Source organism: Ctenopharyngodon idella, chromosome 16 (assembly GCF_019924925.1).
Source record: "Ctenopharyngodon idella isolate HZGC_01 chromosome 16, HZGC01, whole genome shotgun sequence".
Taxonomy (NCBI): domain Eukaryota; kingdom Metazoa; phylum Chordata; class Actinopteri; order Cypriniformes; family Xenocyprididae; genus Ctenopharyngodon; species Ctenopharyngodon idella.
In genome coordinates, this window is record NC_067235.1 from 33975211 (window position 1) to 33995866 (window position 20656).

At 36.1% G+C, this 20656-nt stretch overlaps 1 protein-coding gene and 1 long non-coding RNA gene across 2 annotated transcripts in view; one reads left to right on the top strand and one right to left on the bottom strand.

Annotated features, from left to right (window-relative positions):
* LOC127497895 (inactive phospholipase C-like protein 2) overlaps positions 1 to 20656 on the bottom strand; it is a 62944-nt gene that overhangs the window by 21830 nt on the left and 20458 nt on the right. The window contains exons 2-3 of the mRNA XM_051866676.1: positions 10823 to 13309; positions 5474 to 5677 (exon numbers count right to left, since the gene is read on the bottom strand). Coding sequence (XP_051722636.1) covers positions 5474 to 5677; positions 10823 to 13309 — 2691 coding nt within the window. The remainder of the gene's footprint in view (positions 1 to 5473; positions 5678 to 10822; positions 13310 to 20656) is intronic.
* Positions 1922 to 5465, top strand: LOC127497898 (uncharacterized). Its single transcript, XR_007925694.1, has 3 exons — positions 1922 to 2474; positions 4045 to 4298; positions 4584 to 5465. It is a non-coding gene; the product is annotated as an uncharacterized LOC127497898 (long non-coding RNA).

Sequence of the window (20656 nt, forward strand, 5' to 3'; positions counted from 1 at the left end):
ATCATTTATTAAAAACAACAGCCTTCATTTGAGTCATTTCAGAGCAAATACATAAATATCACAATATATATTTTATGATTTACAGTGCCTTTCAAGATGTTGGTGTCAATAAGATTATGTTTTTTAAAGAAGTCTCACTAAGGCTGAATTTAAAAATACAGTAAAAACTGTGAAATATTATTAGTTTAAAATAGCTGTTTTCTGTGTGAATATATATATATTAAACTGTAATTTATTCCTGTGATCAAAGCTGAATTTTCAGCATCATTACTCCAGTCTTCAGTGTCACACGACCCTTCAGAAATCATTCTAAGATGCTGATTTGCTGCTCAAGAAACATTTCTGATTATTATCAACTGTTGCTTAAACTTTTTGGAGCATTATTTGATCAATAGAAAGTTCAAAAGAATTTGAAGTAGAAATATTTTGGTGTCTTTACTGTCACTTTTGATCAATTTAATGTGTCCTTGCTGAATAAAAGTTTGAATTTCCTTTCAAAAATATACTTTTGACAAGTATATATCAAATATCATAAGATATAAGATGATGATTTTCGCAACCTGTTGTGGTGTCATTACTATGACAGTGAATCAGCAGACCTCATCATCTTGAGCAATTACTAGCTCATGTGCAATAGCCGCCTTTGCTATATTTCAGCCATTTCGCAACAGAAGGAGCCTTGAAAAAGATCACACCGCGCACTAATGGGCAAAAACGCCACCAAAATTAATAAAAATGCCCCAAAATTCGAGATATGGGGCAAAAAAAATGTCTCTGTATGAGTTCTTGTTTTTAATATTTATAACAGTATATAGTTAAAGGCACAGTATGTAAGTTTCACTGCTAGATGGCGCTTATTCAAAAATTCAAAACAATAACAAAGGCATAGCTTGATGACGTGAGTGTGGAATCATGGGAGTTGTGGTCTTCACCTCCACAGCCGATGGAAAGCAATCCGACGGGAAATCATGTTCATGGATGAGCTAATGTATTAAAGTTTTGGTAATGTTACTGTGTTATGAAGCAGAGAGCCTTGCTGTTTTTATTATGCTTGTATGCCGCAATCAGCCGCTCATTTTGTTTCATAATTTATGTTTATTTTATGATTAAAGTTACGTTTAACGTTTGCCTCCTTCTCGTTTTAGACTTTTAATTCGTGACCGTCATTTTTTTTTTTTTTTGCTCTATCCTCTGCACTTCCACGTTCGTTAATTCTCACCTGAGCTTACGTTACGCTTAAGGTTGCAAAATTCCAGGAATTTAAAAAATTGGAAACTTTTCATGGGAATTAATGGGAATATATGGGAATTAACGGGAATATGTGGGAATAAACTGGAAATTTACAAAATTGCAGGTTAACAGGGAACTTAAATATAGTTGGAAACATCTTGCAGCATAATTTGGTTAAAACAACCAGATTTAACGCAAATTCAGTTAACGCAAAAATGCAGAAACCAGAGGCTTGAGAAGCTTGAGAGAAAATGCTTGCATTTCACATTTTTAACGGGAGTTTTTTTGTAATATAATGTTTATTTTATTCAACATTCATGCATTTGTTGTTCAATGAAAGAAGTGATTAAAGTTCTACTCAAATTAATCAAAGTCAAAAATGTAATTTTTAGAATTTGTATTAGTTTGCATGCATGTTGACCAAACAAATTTATGTTTGTATACGAGTTACCCTAAATTTCCAATTAATTTCCATAAATTCTTGTTAATTTTTTTGACCAAAAAAAATGTTTATATTTATGTTTGTATATGATACAGTTATGCCAAATTACCCCAAAATTTCCAATTAATTCCCATAAATAAGTTTCCAGCTTGTAAAATTTCTAAAATTCCCCAGCTTTACTTCCCATGGAAAGTTTCTGGAAATTTACCTGAAATTTTCCAACCCCTTTACAACCCTAGTTACGCTACGCCTCTCTCATGAACACACGTACGGCCATTGCCGGAAGCCAGTTATTATAGTTAATAAAGTTTTAAATATGGATATTTTTCTTACAAAAACCCATCGCTTCACTTCAGAAGGCCTTTATTAACCCTCTGGAGTCGTATGGATTACTTTTATGATGGATGGATGTGCTTTTTTGGGCTTCAAAATCTCGACCCCCATTTACTGCCATTATAGAGCCAGAATATTTTTTAATATAACTCTGATTGTGTTTGTCTGAAAGAAGAAAGTCATAGGCTTGAGGGTGAGTAAATTATGGGATCATTTTCATTTTTGGGTGAACTATCCCTTTAAGAGTGAAATATGAGAGAACATTGTTAAATATAACAGAGATAAAGTAATTGTAGTCGCATTGCATACAATGTTTTGTCTGTCTGTTTTTCTCCAACTGTTTCTTTGAAACGGGCCACCGAATCTACTCGTGTGACGAGGAAACAAAGGATTAGCTGAAACTTTCATTTAATGCAGTCAGGGATCTTCTCCAAACACTGCCAAGGCCACAGGTCATTATGTACCGCAGGTCAGTCTAATTGAATTGTACATCTCTATAGTGGCTAAAAGCATGGCAGGGTCACTTGTCAGGACCAGATTATCTTTCAGTGCCAATAAAGAGAAGAAGAACAGCTGCTTTAGTTTTGTGCCAGCATGGGTCGTGCTCAGAAACCTCTCGCAGAGATCAATCATGAGGATGTGGCGACTTTCCAGGAAGTCGGGCGGAGCACACACTTTCTGATGGCCTGGCCACGTGGCGATGGTTGCCCAGACATGACAGATGCAGAGAGCAGAGCTAACAGTGTCCGAACAGAAAATTGCTGAAATAATCTAGTTTTGGCCTTAAACAGAAAAACACCACTCAGATGTTCTGCAGAGAACGTAAAAATCTAGTTAGGTGACACTTTATAAGCTACTTACAGTACACACTTTAAAGTGGAGTAATCACATTTGGAGTAACTTGAGGCTAAGATCAATGACACGCTGGTGAAAGTTCATGAATGCATTTGTAAACGCCCACTGCTGTGATTGGCTGACATCTTTGCATATGAAATAGCTAAGTATTACTCTCTCGAAAACTTTTAGCACGTTTTTACTATTACAGCTCTCAAGGTTAACAAAACGTGAAAAGCATTACACTTAAATCTATGGCATTATATTTAGATCGTGGCATGAGAGGTTGCAGTGATGAACATTGTAGCCGATCACAGACATGTTGTTGAGCTCATGAAAGCAGTGATCTCGTCAATTTCTGCACACTAACGAATGCTTTCATCATAACTAACAGTGAGGTAACTAAGAGATTCGTTGAATAAAACGGGAGTTTTGGCGCGAGTCCAGAACTCAGTCCCTGATAAACTCACTCTGTTTGATTGACAGCTCCAGCGATTGTAAAAGGAGCGTTCTTTGATCGCTTTCTATATATAACTTAATCACTGTTTAAATAACAGATTATTTTCATCCCACTAAGAGAAACAACGTGAAGTTGAGCGTTTAGTCACTGGTTTGATTTACTGACACATAGACAAAGAACATCTGACTGTACATGAATCATTAATATCAGATCAGGCATTAGAATGAACACAGTTACTGACATGTTGTTGCATTACTGTCGTAAAAGTCTAAAGTCCGAAATGCGATTGATTTACCAAAAAATCCACAGTGAAATGTACCGAATACAAATAAATAAAGCTCAACTGAGACATTCACATTGTTGAAAATAAATAACCATATTCCTAGCATTAGGATCCTTTGAAAGGTAATGTTATTTTAGTCCTGTATCGCTCTTCTCTCCTCCTCATCTCACTAACACACCAGTGGGCGGGGCTAACAAAGCAATGATGAAGTAGGCGTTGATTTCTTCTGCGGAGGCGGAGTTTCAAATATCTATAGGCACATTCCAGGACGAGTCGTTCGCTGGGCCTGGTGTCAATAAAAGCGTTTATTGGACTAACAAGGACGCTTTCAGTTCTGAAACTTACAGGATATTCTTATAGTACGTCGATGACATCTTATATATCAAAAGCTCAAGGAAAAGTTGATTTCTCAATTCATGACCCTCTTTATGTTTAATCACCTTTTGCTTGTATCTGTGACAGAGAAACACAGGCCGCACGGGGGGGTCGAAGCTTGTGCGCATCCAGCTGCAGCAGCTGTCTCATCGCTGACATGCACACTGTCATTACATTACTAATGGCTGAAGAAATTGCAGACTTGGTGGCAGACAAACCACTATAAGGGGGTATTTATAGAGCGGGGGACCAGGAGGAGGACAACAGCCACCCCTCGTTCAACTGGTGCACAAACACTGCTGCTTTTCCTCAAGGATGTGCATATCGTTCAGATAATTCATGTGCGTGTCATTGATAAATAAACAGTCTGCTCTTTAGATTTCAGCAACAATATCAGCCAAAAAAAACATTTATTTAACGGCCTATGGTGATTATTTTTATGAATGTATTTTTTTAAAGCTATTTTAAAGATTCCTGTTTTTGTTTTGGAGTCTCCTACAATAATGTATCCAAGGTCAAAAAACACTTTTATTTTCTCATAATATACATTGCAGCATCAGCTCTTTTCTCACAGTGTCTGAAATGGATCGATAAAGGATTCAGTCTCTCTAAACTCCTCCTTTCAGAGAGCCTGCTCTGTTGTGATTGGTTGGAAACCAAATGCTTATTACCATAGATGGATTTCAGCTCTTCCTCAGCACTTGATACACAGTGAGACGAACAGCAATGATGCCGTCGGTTTTACCGTATCAATCTCATCAAAGTGATTCAAGAAGACTGAACAACGCGAACCAAACTCTTCCGGTCTCAGATACAACTACAGTGTTTGAGGGCGGGGCAAAGCAGGCGTTGTTCACGGGTAGCCAATGAAAAACATAGGCTGGCATTATGCAAATTAGCTACAAACCTACACAGGTTCGTACAGCAACTGAGACTGGAATTTCTGACGACTCATTTCAGGCAGTTCAGAATCAATTCTTTCTTATAGGAGACAATAACTTTATTTATCTGCACTTTGCAGACCTTTTACATTCACAAACAGCTATATTACACACATGAAAGGTACAGTAATATCTGAAAAAGCATAATAGGGGAACTTTAACAATGTAAAACTTGGTCTCATATGGATCTGTTGTGGTCCTTTGCTCCAGCGATCTTCCTGAAATGAGAGCTCGGAGACTTTAATTCCGTTCCTTCACATCAAACTGCAAAACACGGCTATTCTCTGGGCAGTTTTCCCAGGAGTTTGAATTTACAATTTGTGATGGTGCATTATTCAAACATAAGCAAAAACAAAAACTGTTGCAACTCATTATCATGACCTATGAATACGGACCTGGTTTATTCGTGACTGCATCAAATCTGAGTCAACATGCATCTAAAAAGCCTTTGCATTTCACTACAGGCTACATTACATCATGCAAACCACAAAATGTGTGCCTCCAGAACTCCTTGGGAGGATCTGCAGATTTCAGTATGTGTATGTGTAATATTTTGGCTAATTTGATGTACTCACCATCTCATAAGCGGTGACCACTTTCTTCAGGACTTCAGGCAGCAGGCCCTGGGCCTCCATGATGGGGTACTGATCTCTGAGGTTAAACAGCAAAACCGGGCTGCTGTCCGGCCCGATGAGGCGTGGCGAGAGCGCTAGTATACACTGCTTCAGGTTTGCCACCGCTGACAGACCGCAAAGCTCTTTAAACGGCACAATGGCGTTCTGTGGAGGACATGTAGGTCAAAGTGTGAAGTGTGCACGTAAAATGTTTTGAAGCACAGGACACATTGTTTTGTTTATGATAATATCTGTCACCAAATATTGGGCTGCATGATTAATTGAAATAAAACAGAAATTGCAATATGGTTTGAGGATGCAATTTAATTAAATACATATGAATATGTGCTGTGAGTTTCAGAGTGAAGCATGGCAGTGAGTTTGGGTCGCTTTAATGTGCATTTGTAAACTAAAAATAAATATTGATATTATAATTTTACAGTTGCAATGGAAAATAAAAGTATTAAATATTATATTTTCCTTAAATATTATATTTTTATTTTAGTTAGTGTAATATTTCTTATTTTATTTTTAAGTATTTTTAAAAAAATATTTTATTTAGAATAATAATAATAATTATTATTATTATAAATATTATAGAATAATAATAATAATAATAATAATAATAATAATAATTATTATTATTATTATTATTATTATTATTATTATTATTATTATTATCATTATATATAATTACTATTATAATATTATATAATTATTCTTATTTATATATATATTTATATATATATATATATATAGTATTTATTGATTTTATAAATATTATTATGTAATATTTCTTATTTTATTTTTTTTAGTACTTTTAAAAATATTTTTTAGTAATAATAATAATTATTATATAAATATAAGCGTTATTATTATATAAATAATAATTATATATAATAATAATATATAAATATATACAATATAATTAATAATAATATTAATAATAATAACTATTATTATTATAATATATAATAATAATTACTATTATAATATTATTATATATTTATTATTATTATTATTATTATTATTATTATTATTATTATTATTATATATTATATTAAATATATTATATATTATTAATTTTATTTATCATTATATATAATAATAATTATTTATTATTGTTTTTTATAAATATCACTGTATAAATAATAGTTATTATTATTATTATTATTAAACAAATTTTAATAAAATAATAAATTACTATTATTATAGTTATTATATAAATAATAATAAGAATTATCATTATCATATCGCTATATGCATTTAATCATAATATTAAAAAAAAAAAAAAAACTTTTTCAAAATTGCTATAACGAAGTACAATAGTGGCTGGCTATTATTATGTTCAGAATGGAATACTAAAATAACGTGCATATCTCTTTAAAATGCAGTTATACATTTATTTTGGTTTCAAACAATACTAAAGTCGCAAGACCTCATCCGGTTGCATGTTTAAATCAGCAAGCGGTGTCTAATTATAATCTTATAAAGAAATGCATATTTAAACTTAGCAGTCCAATCAAATGGTGAAAAAAAAACATGGCTGATGATATCACAGTACACTGGAAATGGAAGGTCGAGTGCATTGCATTGTCGGATATAGTATTCCTTGCAACAATGTGCTGTTCAATAGAGCACATCTGGCAAATATAGTAGGTCATCTGGGTAATTTATGCATATTGCATGCCACACATTATATACTGTACATGCACATACATACTACGCACAGCACAAACAGGAAGAGCATAGTATGCTATTTCAAACATACCCATTGACCTAATTGTGGGAGGTGACGAGAAAACAAAAACCAAGCCGATGTCAACTTCCCCATAGTGAACGTCCACGAACAAGAAACGCAATAGGAAGTGGTTTTACTGAGTATGTCTTCTACAAAAGCACCGCTCTGAATGTGGGAGGAAGACTTTTCTTGTGAAAGCTCCTCTAGTGAGTTTAAAACACAAACAACAGCAGTATTTAACAGGGGCACATTTAAATAGTGAACGCAGCAGAAGCGCCTGGAATTGTTTCCACAGGAAGAATGCAATGTAAACAGAACTATTAAAATACCCGTAATGTACAGTGTGTTATGAATAGAATAGCTTGTGCTGAAATAAAGCAAACACCAAAGCAGGAGACCTTGTACAGTGCTCCATCCACTCTCTGATTTAAAGCATCTGAGTGTAAAATAATTGAGGCATTAGGGATGGATGTTGTATTAAATAATCATAATATATTCATGGTGTTTTTGCTGGAGATATAAAACTAAACAACATTCAAACTGTTAATTTAAATGAACTGATTCTTGATTCAAAACTCGGATTCAACAATTTATTTGCATCATTATTCAGAAGTGATAAAGTAATGTGCGGGATTCTATTATATACATTTATACAACAGTTCTTTCTGGTTCTTGAATCTGATTGGCTGATAGCCGTGCGATATTCTAGTGATAACAGCACTCCTACCTTTTCACCGTTTGTATCACTCCGCTTGAAGCGACTGTCATGGCGGTCGAGCAAATCCACTGTATTTTTTACGAATACTACACTTGTTGTACCACGAACTGTAGTTTTAAGAGTTTTTAGGCGAGAATGTAGTTGTTTAGACCTGAAATATGTGACTCGTACTTAATCTCAGCATCTATTTTACAATTTGTTTAGATGTTTTCGGAGATGCGAGCTCCAGACCGTCAGCAGCCGTTCAGTGCTCGTGTACCCGCTGAGAACAGCTGCTTCAGAGATTTGCCGCTGGCTCTTATAGTGGTTAAACATGAGATATAATTCATTTTGTGTACATAAAATGTGCAATCTTATTAATCTATTACTTGTCCCTGAGCAAATCTTATTGTTAAATTTAATAATTTAATATTAAGGCTATATTTAACTTTGTTTGGCAGCATTACCTGTGTCTGATATAACATTCATTCTTCAGGTCGATGTCCATAATATTATATCCATTATAAAAATCCATTTGAATGTCCGCTGAGGAAAGCGATCTTTGTATTTGTCTTCTTTACAGTTAAGGGAATTTTTCATAACAGAGCTAAAACAACATCCTTTGTTTACAAAAGTCCCTTTCAATTTAAAAGTCTCTTGCGACTGACTCATTCACTCGTAAAGTTTGCCGCCATCTAATGGCGTATTAATGTAACTTTCACTCAATCCATATTATACACTAATGGACCCTTTCTCAATACCAAATACAACATATTATATATATAAAATAATATTTATTGAACAACAATAATTAAATTGACAACAACAGCCATTATAAATGACAATAGGAAAGAATCACAATTGTACAATTTAGTCAAACATACAAAAGCAATGCTCTACAGTTAAATATAGTGTTAATATAAAACTATTAATTTTAACATAGCCCAATTCGATTTGCTCAGGAACAAGTAATAAATTAATAAGACCAAATACTGCCCGTTTTATGTACCCAAAATGAATTATATCTCATGTTTAACCACTATAACAGCAAGCAGCAAATCCCAGAAGCACTGGCCGAGATGAAGCTGTTCTCGGCGGGTACACGAGCACTGAACGGCCGCTGACAGCCTGGAGCTCGCATCTCCGAAAACGTCTTAAATTGTAAAATAGGTGCTATGATTAAATATGAGTCACATATTTCAGTTTCATCATCAACAAAGATGCTGCATTAAAATATTATTTTTATTATCACTGATCCTTGAGTATGAGTCAAGATCATTCTGACAAGAGAGCTATATGTGCATTCTAAAGGCAACAGACCAAAAACCAATGAACGAGAAACAAATTGAAACACCATCTGCGGTATAATCTTAAAACGAAAAAAAAAAAAACTATTTCCTGACTTAAAAAATCATCTCAGTTCTTTCCTGTTATAGCAGTGCCACTCCTTTTATCCATGAGATGGCCTAATCTCTACTTAAGGGGATATAACTGACACATGCCTCAGGACATACTAACCCTGTGTTATGCAACATTTTCCACATCAAATATTAAAAAGGAATTTGGCTGATCTCCTACCTGTAGCCTATATAGGAGTATATTTTCAGTTCTCGTGGCTAAATAAGGGACTGCTGTTGATCTGGACAGTGTTTTTGTGTCAGTCTGACAAGTTGTGCAACATTGAGGAATCACAACTGATTAAAATCAGCACTTTTGTTTTTTGTTTATCAGTGCCAGAGAGACTTCAGTTCAAATGCTCTCAGCCTTGTGAAGAGAAACGTCCTGTAAGCTGTGCTTCCTTCTCAGGGTCAACTCTCTGATGTGAGAAAACTTTCTCACGCTATGAAAAGAAGGTACTTGCCACAATGAAATAAGGTTGGAGAGTCTTGGCAAGCTGCAAACTAAACATTTGCTGAGTCGAGTCATTTGCATACTTTGCAGACAGTGAATGGGTGAATCTCACAAAAAGTTTCTAGATCAGGTTTCACCTAAAAATCTAAAGACATATTGTCCTTAATTGTCCTACAAACATGACCCCAGCACACCCAAATCTCATTACCATAACGTAGAAGGACTTTATTGTTGCTGTTTTTTAATTACAGCAATGATTTTTTTCCATTATATTTACATGTCACCCCATCAAAAAATCTTTCACTAAATATAAAATAAGTGGTATAGAGGTAAAAAAAATAATATACCTAAAGTCCTACAATAACCCCCAAAATTTTATTACCATAATGCAATATGATTTTATTATAGTTACCATTACCCAATAAGAAAATTTAGCCGATATATTAAAGCCGATAAATAATGGATTATTTCCTTCAGCTGAGACACTTCAGATGCGCACTGTTCACTATGATGGTTTTAAATTGCTTGAAATATGATTGGAGTCACTTCAAAAAGGAAAATACAGTTAAATGCAACATGGGCAGCGCAAATTTGTCATATAGGCTACATAAAATTATAATGAGAACATTATAATTGTGTTCTTGGGACATGGCTTTTAATGGTGAGACTTTTGTCTTTGTAATCAGGCTCTCAAAAATGATATAAAAATTTGGATTTAGATTTATCGGCCAATTTATCGGTTATCGGCTTTCAAATATAAAGAATTATCGGTTATCGGTATCGGCCAAAATTTAAATTACATAAATGACAATAGGAAATAAACACAAGTGTACAATTCAATCAAACATACAAAAGCAGTGCTCTACAGGATGCAAGTTAAATATAGCCTAAATATAAAAATAGCCAAATATAAATAATTTTCGGTTATCAGTATCGGCCAGAATTTTAATATTGGTGCATCCATAGTTAGAAATTTTATGGCATTAATCTGAAAACAAGTCACGACTCTATAGTATCTCACCTGCATGTTCTCTCTGAGATCAGTGGCCTCCCGTAGTGGCTGTGCAGCAGATTTAAAGACTTCATCTACAGCCTTGATCAGAAGTATCCTCATAGTGGCGTATTCCCGACCCCGCTTACTCTTGCGGACCGAAAGCCCTCTTTTGTGAGGCTTACCCCCACCACGCCGGTTGGTAATGGCCACATGGACGAAGATCCAGGCGTGTGGAAGTACTTCACCTGTCAGCGACTGGAGGGGAATGTGGCGGAAGCCTGGCTGAATGCATTCAAATGGAATCGTGTACTGACCGATAAATTCATCCCCAATGTAGTCGTCATCCAGAACAACAAAGCGCACCATTGCCAGTTCTGGAAGGTTAATCTGAAACTCGAAGCTCTCATCAAAGATGGGGTTGTCGCCATTCTGATGGATCGTTTTAGTCCTTTGCTCTGCGCAATCCGCAGGGATACCATGAATTTCGACGTAAACGTAAGGATCAACCACGTCGCCTTTGGCGCCTGAGCCCTTGGGTTTGGGGAAATTTTGTCCGCTAATGATCTTTATGTGAAGAAGCTGCGGAGACACTCCCGGAACTGAGTCTTTAGTATTGGCGCTGAAATAAGACACCTGCTCCCTCATGATGGCTGGGCGTAGAACATAACCACAGTTGCCATTTTGTCTAAACCAGCCAATGTTGAGGTCCATCATGAGACCTGGTGTTTGATAGTTCATCGCTACTATTTGGCAGCCGCATTTCCAAAAGTCCTGCGGGTTCATGTTGCTGGAATCGATCCGCATTGGGCTTGGGTAAACCCTCGCTAGGAACTTCTTGTTGTAGTTAACAAAGTCACCAGGGTGGTCAGTAGCACAACGACTGGCAAAGACCTCATTGAAAGAGCAGAGCTCCCAGTGCTTCTGGTTCTGGAAAGCAGTCTGAAAATCCTTAAAACTAACAGACTTGCATAAGGTTACCATGTCGGATAGATCCTTGGAGAGCTGGAACTTTTTGGGTTGAACAACCGTCTGCTGTTCACCACCCTCGTTGTTCATCCGCTGAGACATTTCTGCACCCTCATCCTCGTCCGTCACCTCGCCTTCGGAGCCGGCGCAGTTGCTCGCCAGCTTCTTTCCTTTCAGAAGAATCTTTCCCTTTAAGTCCGAGGGGGACGGAAGGTAGTTGTCGTCGAGGTTAGGAGGATCCGAGTGAATTTTGTCTCCAAGTATTTTCTTAAGGTGCTGAAACATTACCTTCTGTTGCTTCAAGGAACAGTGGTTCTCCAAGCACAGGATCAGTGGAAATTCAGAGGCCACGAAAGCATACTTGTTAATGATGTCGATGACGCTGCGAAAGACAATCTGTGAGGTCATTGTATGGCCCGTGTAAATGAGTGGTTCATTATCAGGCCCGTCCCACACATCAAGTTCCACACTCCTGCAACCCATCTTTAGGGCACGGATGTAGCCAGTAATGTCTGAGGGACCCTTGAACTGGTCCTCAATCAGGTACGTATTGTGAGAAGAGTTTATGAAATAGTGAGAAAGAGGTTGGTTCATGTCTTGGCATACTGTTTTTTGTTCAGGATCAAAGATGTGGCAGTCCGCTGACATGAGGTAATTGGTAAATCCATCCAGGGAGAGCCATCCCTTGAGTTGCCCTTCCTTTGAGGGTTCATATTTCTGAATTACTTCCACACTGATGTCTTCGCTCACCTTCGCCATGCCTTGCTCTGCCTCCAAAAAGATCATCAAATCCTTGGTGTCGAGAAATTCCTTGTTGCTTGAGAACTGCACCAACAAAAAATAGATCTCTGGTCTTGTGCAAAGGTCGTGAAAGACTTCGATGAACTCCTCCTTGGTCACGTCAGAACCTGTTTTGTCTTTCGCTTTGTGCAACTCTTTGAACTTGAGCTCTATCTTGACATTTTTCACTCCAGGACTTAACTTTTTGATCAGCTGTACGGCCGAACAAAGACTAATGCATTTTCCGCCGATGATGTCCGCTTCATCGAATAGGTCACCCAGCCAGGACGCTCGCATGTTATCCTGACAGCTCTGAATCATATTGAGAGTGTGTTTTCCGTACGATATTAAGTACCTGAGTCCCGTTACCCATATATTTGCTACATCGGCTGAATTTGCCACTAAATCAAGCGATTCGTAGTTCTCCCCATAGATGATGGAGAATGCACAGTCCTCAGAAATCTGATCTGAAATTCCATTGGTCCTGAAGGTGTCTGTGTTCTTACCGGTTCGCACCTCTTTAATTGATTTTACGTCAATCTTGGCCTTGTCAGACTCTTTTTTGGACGGCTCCCACCGCATAGACTGCATGTCGGCGTCTAGGAGGAAGTAACGCTGGTAGACTCTAGAGTTGGAGCGCACCTTCCTCAGTTCAGACCCGTCCACCATAGAATTAATGCAGTCGCTTGCACTGCTGATCTTTTTTTCTGTTGGCATGCTACTGAAAGACACCGTCTTTTTCCGTTCCTTGCACCGCCTGGAACCATCCTAAAAAATAAAGCAATTTATCATCAGTATTGAACTGCTGCAGTATAATATGATGAACACATTTATGGAGAGCAGTACATGTTTTTTACCATTTTGACGTTCTGTAATATTTTTCAACTAAACATGCTAAAAAAAAAAAAAAAACATTTATTTTAAAAAAATGTTTTATTAAATATTGATACGTAAACATCTTTTTATTAAACTGAGTTGTTGATCAGACATCTGTGTGGTCTGTAACTTGTTTCAATAAAAATTCACATGAATGCAAATTTACATTTGAATAAGTATAAGTGCATGATTTGCATATTTAAAGTCCCCCTGTAGTCAATAATTTTATCCCTTAAAACTCATCTTTGATCACCAAAATTACATATTTAAATGTTTTTTTTCCTGTGAAAAAAAATTATTCATGCCTTAAAATAGCTTCAATGTAACTCGACACCCTTGTTTCATTTAATATACGCGGATCAATGAATATGCAAATTAGCCCCGCCTCCACTCGCTCATGCCAGCTCAGAGATCCACTCAGTCAACTCACTGAGGTAAACGCTGCACAATAGTATCGCTTTTTACAACGTCGGACACATAATGGTAACTAATATGATTAGCCTTTTGCTTGACTATGCTATCAAACAGCTAACGGCCAAAAAAAGTGGCTGTTTGGATTTAAATAGGCAAATGCTTAAGAGTCTATGACTGGATCATTATTGCAGTGATTATTATGTTTCTAGCATGTTTGGGAACAGTTCTTCTAACCCTAACTAATGGAGTGTGTGTGTTGTGATGTTATTTCCATCAAGAGGTACATAAGTCTCCTCTAGCACATCCCAAAGACTTTCAATGAATTTAAGGTCTGGACTCAGAGGTGCCAATTCATGTGTGAACATGATTCTTCATGCTCCCTCCCAACCATTCTTTCAAAATTTGAGCCTGATGAATCTTGGCTTTATCATCCTGGAATATAGCCATGATGTGTCTTCCTTCATGATTGTTTAAGAAATGAAAACATCACGCTCCACCAATAAGGGTTAGAAGAACTGTTACCAAACATGCTAGAAACATAATAATCACTGCAATAATGATCCAGTCATAGAATCTTAAGTATTTGCCTATTTAAACCCAAACAGCGACTTTTTTTTTTTTTTTTGGCAGTGTATAAACTACTGAAATTGCATTTTTAAGTATGTAAAGGGGGTAACATAAAATGACAATACAAACTAGAGTTTTCCTGCATCATCTCTGCTGGTACCGACAAAACAAAACATCAATGTGTCCTTTTCTTTTATACCACCCTGAGCCTAGAGGCAGGAAAATATTGAGCTACAAGAGGCTTAATTAAGAAAATAATTACAACCATTTCACAAAGAGAGAGCAGTTCTTCACCGGGGTATGTATGGTCTAAGAAAAATGCTGTATAAATGCAAATGTTCTTAGCACTGTTTCTATCACATATCTACTTACAGCAGAAAATCTGTTTTTTTGTAGAGAAATGCACCGTTAAAATAGTGTTTAAGCGCAGCGCTGCTTTGTTTACAGCGGTAACCAAGAAAAACCTATATCGCTGCTATTCTATAAGCGCCACTCACTGTCAGAAAGTGAATTTGCATTTTATTCAGTCCGTCTGGTATGTTTCATGTAGCACAATTTCACAAAGCTAAAAGTAAACCGTGCAGTTTTTGCTTTAAATCTTGAAATTATACAATCTAATTTAAATCAAAAACAACCGCTCGTGTTACATGTGTGTAGCATCTTCGTTTGGATCGTGATTAAAATGCAGTGGTTGCCTCTATTTTCAAATGGCTACAGATATTTGTTTAAGGCCAGTTTGGCCTGTAATAGAGCAAATAAAGATCAAATAAATTTGCTTCAACAAAGAAAAAAATAAATAAATCGGAAACCGGTATCAGAATTGGCCCAAAATCGGACATGAAAAATCATGATTGGTGCCATATCGGTATCGGCCGATACATGTTCATTTTTAATGTTATCGTTATCGGCCCGATAAGAAAATTTGGCCGATATATTAAAGCCGATAAGTAATGGATTATTTCCTTCAGCTGAGACACTTCAGATGTGCACTGTTCGCCATTATGGTCTTGAATTGCTTAAAATATTATTTAAATCACTTAAAAAAGCAAAATACAGTTAAGTGCAACGCACAGCGCAAGTCTGTCATATAGGCTACATAATATTATAATGAGAACATTATAATCATGTGCTTGGGACAAGGCTTTTAATGGCGAGACTTTTGTTTTTGTAATTAGGCTCTCAAAAATTAAATACAAATTTGGATTTAGATTTATCGGCCAATATATTGGTTATCGGCTTTCAAATATAAAGAATTATCGGTTATCGCATCAGCCAAAATGTTCATATTGGTGCATCCCTAATTTAGATTTATTGGCTAATATATCGGTTATCGGCTTTCAAATATAAAGAATTATCAGATATCGCATCGGCCAAAATTTTCATATCGGTGCATCCCTAATTTAGATTTATCGGCCAATATATCGGTTATCGGCTTTCATTTATAAAGAATTATCGGTTATCGGTATCGGCCAAAATGTATATACTGGTGCATTCCTAATAATTTGTAAAAACAACTTTATAAATCATAATTTATAAAGTGGATACTTGCATTTAAATAAATCTAAAAGTATTTTGAGTGTGGAAGTTCACAAAAAAGTGCCCAATGCCCAATGTTTTGAATATCACAGGTTCCCAAATGTGAACCTGTAAAACAAAAGGTGCACAATCGAGATAAAAAAAATAGTGGCTTATCTTATGTAAAGTACTGAATTCACTGGATTAACCACATTTAGGCATTCATGCATCATATGATTATTTAAAGCCAAAACAATGTCCGTAATCTTATTTCCAGGTCAAAAAATATGATCAATGGGGAAAGCTTTTATCTGCTTTTGACTGGATCATGAATACTCAGAATTTCATACCAGACTGGAGTCAGATTAGTCAAATATTAAAAAAAAAAATAAAAAAAAAAATAAATAATAATAATAAATATAAAACAAATAAAGAAAAATATATAATAATATAGTTTGCACATACAATGACATACAGTTATGTCACCCATCTTTGAGTGTGTGTAATGCTCAGAATTCGCAAAATAATATTTGTTTGAGCAGAAACTGTAGAGTTTGCTCCGGGGACCATGAGCCCCAGAGACAGGCAGAAGATACGACACTGACAGATTATATAACAGCCTGCGTCAGCTGTGACAGGCACATCAATTAACAGACATTAATTCACTTTAATTAGAGAACTTTGAGCTGCATCTATTCTAACATGAAATAACAATAATTAAGACTGTGTAGGTATGATCTGTTGCCATTATGGAAAAACTTTCCAAATTCCAATAATTGTATTAAAAAAGCTAATTGTTTATGCCAGTATTCGACACTCTACATCTGTCCTTGCTGTGCTCTACCTGCTCATAAACATCAGAACTTCAGTGGGTTTTGTGCCCGTCAGCAAACACAGGCACTCCCCCGTCCCATGGTAAACCCTGTCCCATGAGAGGTCAGGCCAAAATCTGGCCCCATCCATCCGCCTGTCTCTCAATACGATGCCGCACAAGCGCTGCAGCACTTACTGAGAGTAATGGCCCATGCGAATGTCAATGGCTTTGGTCCACTGGAAATTTATTCTAGCTGGGTCAAAGGAAATGTGCCTTCCTGTTGGAAAGAACTGAGCTTTGGAGGTTAACCTAATTCTGCTTGGAGGGAATAAGCCCACAGTGACCATAAAACATCAATGGAAAAACTTTTTTGCTTTCTAAAATCCTTTTCCAAACAATTCTCCCACCCCCCCCAAAAAAGCAATATGCAATATTTTTAAAAGTATTGTAATAATTATATACATGTTTTAATTGTATAAAAATATCTATATCTTTTAACAGTATCACTGTCTCTGAATATCTGCGTCGTTTTAAAACTACAATTTCAAAAGTGAATTTAAATAAATTAGAAAGTGTTTATATTTGTGACCCTGGATCACAAAAGCAGTCATAAGTCACACGGGTATATTTGTAGCAATAGCCAACAATACATTGTATGTGCCAAAATTATCAATTTTTCTTTTATGCCAAAAATCATTAGGATATTAAGTAAAGATTGAAGATATTTTGTAAATTTCCTACCGTAAATATTTTTGTGAGTGGATATGCATTGCTAAGGACTTCATTTGGACAATTTTAAAGGCGATTTTCTTAATATTTAGACTTTTTATTTTTTTTGCACCCTCAGATTCCAGATTTTCAAATAGTTGATCCTAACAAACCATACATCAATGGAAAACTTATTTATTCAGCTTTCAGATGACATATAAATCTCAATTTCAAAAATTGACCCTTATATGACTGGTTTTGTGGTCCAGTGTCACATATATTATATTGTATTGTATTGTATTGTATTCAGGGCTGGAAATGGCTGAGATTCACTGGGGGGACTCTAGACGGGAAGATTTTGTTTGTCACCTGTTTGTCACCGGATGTCACCTGTTGGAGTTTGGGTTCCTTGCCGCTGTCGCCTCTGGCTTGCTTAGTTGGGGACACTTGATATTCAACAATGTTTTTGATCTGCCTGCATTGACACCATTGTATGCGAACTACATTAATAACTACTGATTTTTACAACGGAATGAATCAATACTGAATTTACTTAAGCTGAACAATGACACCATTTTCTTTAAGAGCTGCTGTGCAGCCAAAACTATATACCAGTTATCACTGTAAAGCTGCTTTGACACAGTGTGCATTGTAAAAAGCGCTGTATAAATAAAGCTGACTTGACTTGAAGTATTAAGTTACTTTCAAAAGGTGTTTTACTCTATTTTGTTCACTTCCGTTTGGGATGGGGGGACTGGTTGTCTCCCTCGGTTGCGAGAGAGTTTATTAATAGGTTTATTTATTTGTTTGTTGCTTTATTTTTGAAAAATGGCCCACACAAGCAAAGTTGGTTGATAACACAACTGCAATAAAGTAACAGCCTATAGTTAACAATTACTTGTTTACAAAGTGCCATGGGAAGTCAAACTATCTTTACTTAAAATGTTCTTATACTGAACATGTTAATTCTTGGAATACAGACAGGTTTTTTCCTAATAGGCATATCTGTCATGTTAGCAAACACATTTTACACATGGGGAAAACCAATATTTAGTCAAGAAGGTCCATACTTCAAAGCTCTTGATTCTAACTTGTACTTGGCCAATGAAAAAGTAGTTCTTGTAATTGTTTAACCATAGCATTTGTTATAATAAGGATATAATTACAGCTAGACCGTTGATGACTCCTCATTGCATGCTTAGGGCAATGTTAACTTTCTCTCTTTTTTAAAATCTATTCCCTTAATAGATTATATATTATAAATTCTACAACAAGTTAGTTAAAATGTAACACAATAAACACAACAGAATGTGATAAACTCTAGTAAAGGTGGTCATGAGAAGTTTAACAAGCTTGCAGGATCATCATCATGTTTTCCCCTCTTTTCATCAGTCTTTTTAGTGGCTGTTTTTAGATCATGTTTGACTTTCTCCATAGCATTTACTACACTCTCAATAGAATTCAAATGGGTTTCACATTTTGTGAAACCCATTATTGAGTGAATAAATACAGAAATCCATTCATTTTGCTCGATTATCAGTGTTTTGTAATGATTTAATCTTTTGTAATGATTTTAAACTGTCACATTTGATCAATTTAATGCATCCTTGCTAAATAAACAGTATTAATTTTTTTAAAAAAACAATTTCTGCTGTTGCACGATATTAAAATACTTTTGTATTTCCTTAAGGAACTCCAAATGTTTAAAGTGACGGGCATCAAACAGCCCTTACTCTCAGACTCTCGCTTTTGAAGGTACGGTAATTAATAATTTGGAGATTATTCTAGCATCCTGCGGTCTCGTCTAATGGACTCACACTCACAAACTGCCAGAAAACCCTGAGTTTACTAACACACACAGTCTGACATTTTGCTGATTATTTAGTCAGAATTTCTATGTATATGTAGTTAATTATCCAGCACAAGAGTCTGTTTTCTGCTAGACTTGACGGGGTATTGTGTAAGGGGCCGGAGGCCTGGAAAAACAGCGGTCAACTCTTACATAATGCACATTCTTCAAGTCTTATGAAGACTTTTGAAGAATTAGTCGAAACATTATTTTGCGCTTTAACCTTATATGCTCACGCTGACTGACTGACACGACCAGGAAATGACTGACTAGAAAAAATCATTTTTTAGACAGTGATAAAAATAACATGTCACACCGCTGACCACATCAACGCCCGATAACAGCCTTTGGCAAGATCAATTGAGAGAAACAGATCACCATCTGAGGCTGGAGATGCTCGAGGTCTCGTCAAACTCAGAACTAATAATATCTTATATGCTTTTTTCGTCAGTTTCGAACAAATATGATTGAAGGCTGCAGACTAACAGACATCTGATATTTCAACGGGTTTTTGTTCTGTCTGTACAAAAGGTTTGGGTTCAGAAAGATGTTTTAATGTCACTAAGGCTGCATTTATTTGATTAAAAAATACAGTAAAAATAGTGAAATATTTTTACAATTTAAAATGGCTGTTTTCTATGTGAATATATTATAAATTGTAATTTATTTCTGTGATGCAAAGCTGAATTTTCAACAGTCTTCAGTGTCACATGATCCTTCAGAAATCATTCTATATCCCAGGACTCCTTTCATTCAGGCCAGTAAACAACAACCACTTTTTTTTTGGAAGACTTTGAAAAGCACGACATTTTCCATGTCTTGCGCTCTTCGACGTCACAGCTCAGTGAAAGATTTGGGACTTTGTGTGTTCATCATCAGCCAATCAGTGTCGTCATGATGTCATTATTCCTGCGGCTCTAGAGTGGTTAGTCACATGACATTTAGTTGGCACAGAACTGTTTGACAGGCCTATAAAATTCCCCTCTCCAAGCAGCGCTGTAAGAGAAACCAGTAGACATAAACAGGGCTAATTTAATAGTTTATATTCAGACCTTGATTAAAAAACTCCCGGATTTGCCACATAATGTAGTCTCAGCTAAATCCTAATTCCAAATGTTCTCAGGAAAAGCTGAAGCGCATGACTAAATATAATCTGCCTGATCTGGGAAAAAATGCAGAAGGTCCTGTCTGGGAAGGGGTTTGACATGTGTTGACCTTTAGGTGTGGCCGGTTTCTATTCTGAAGTCGTGTCTTTGAGGAGAGGCGTCCTTCCCGAGGATTTCCTTACGGCGTGTAAGGGACGCCCTCACATCCCCGTGTTAGAAAAACAATGCTGTAAAACCCCCTCAGTGTCTGAACAGCTGTTTTATTA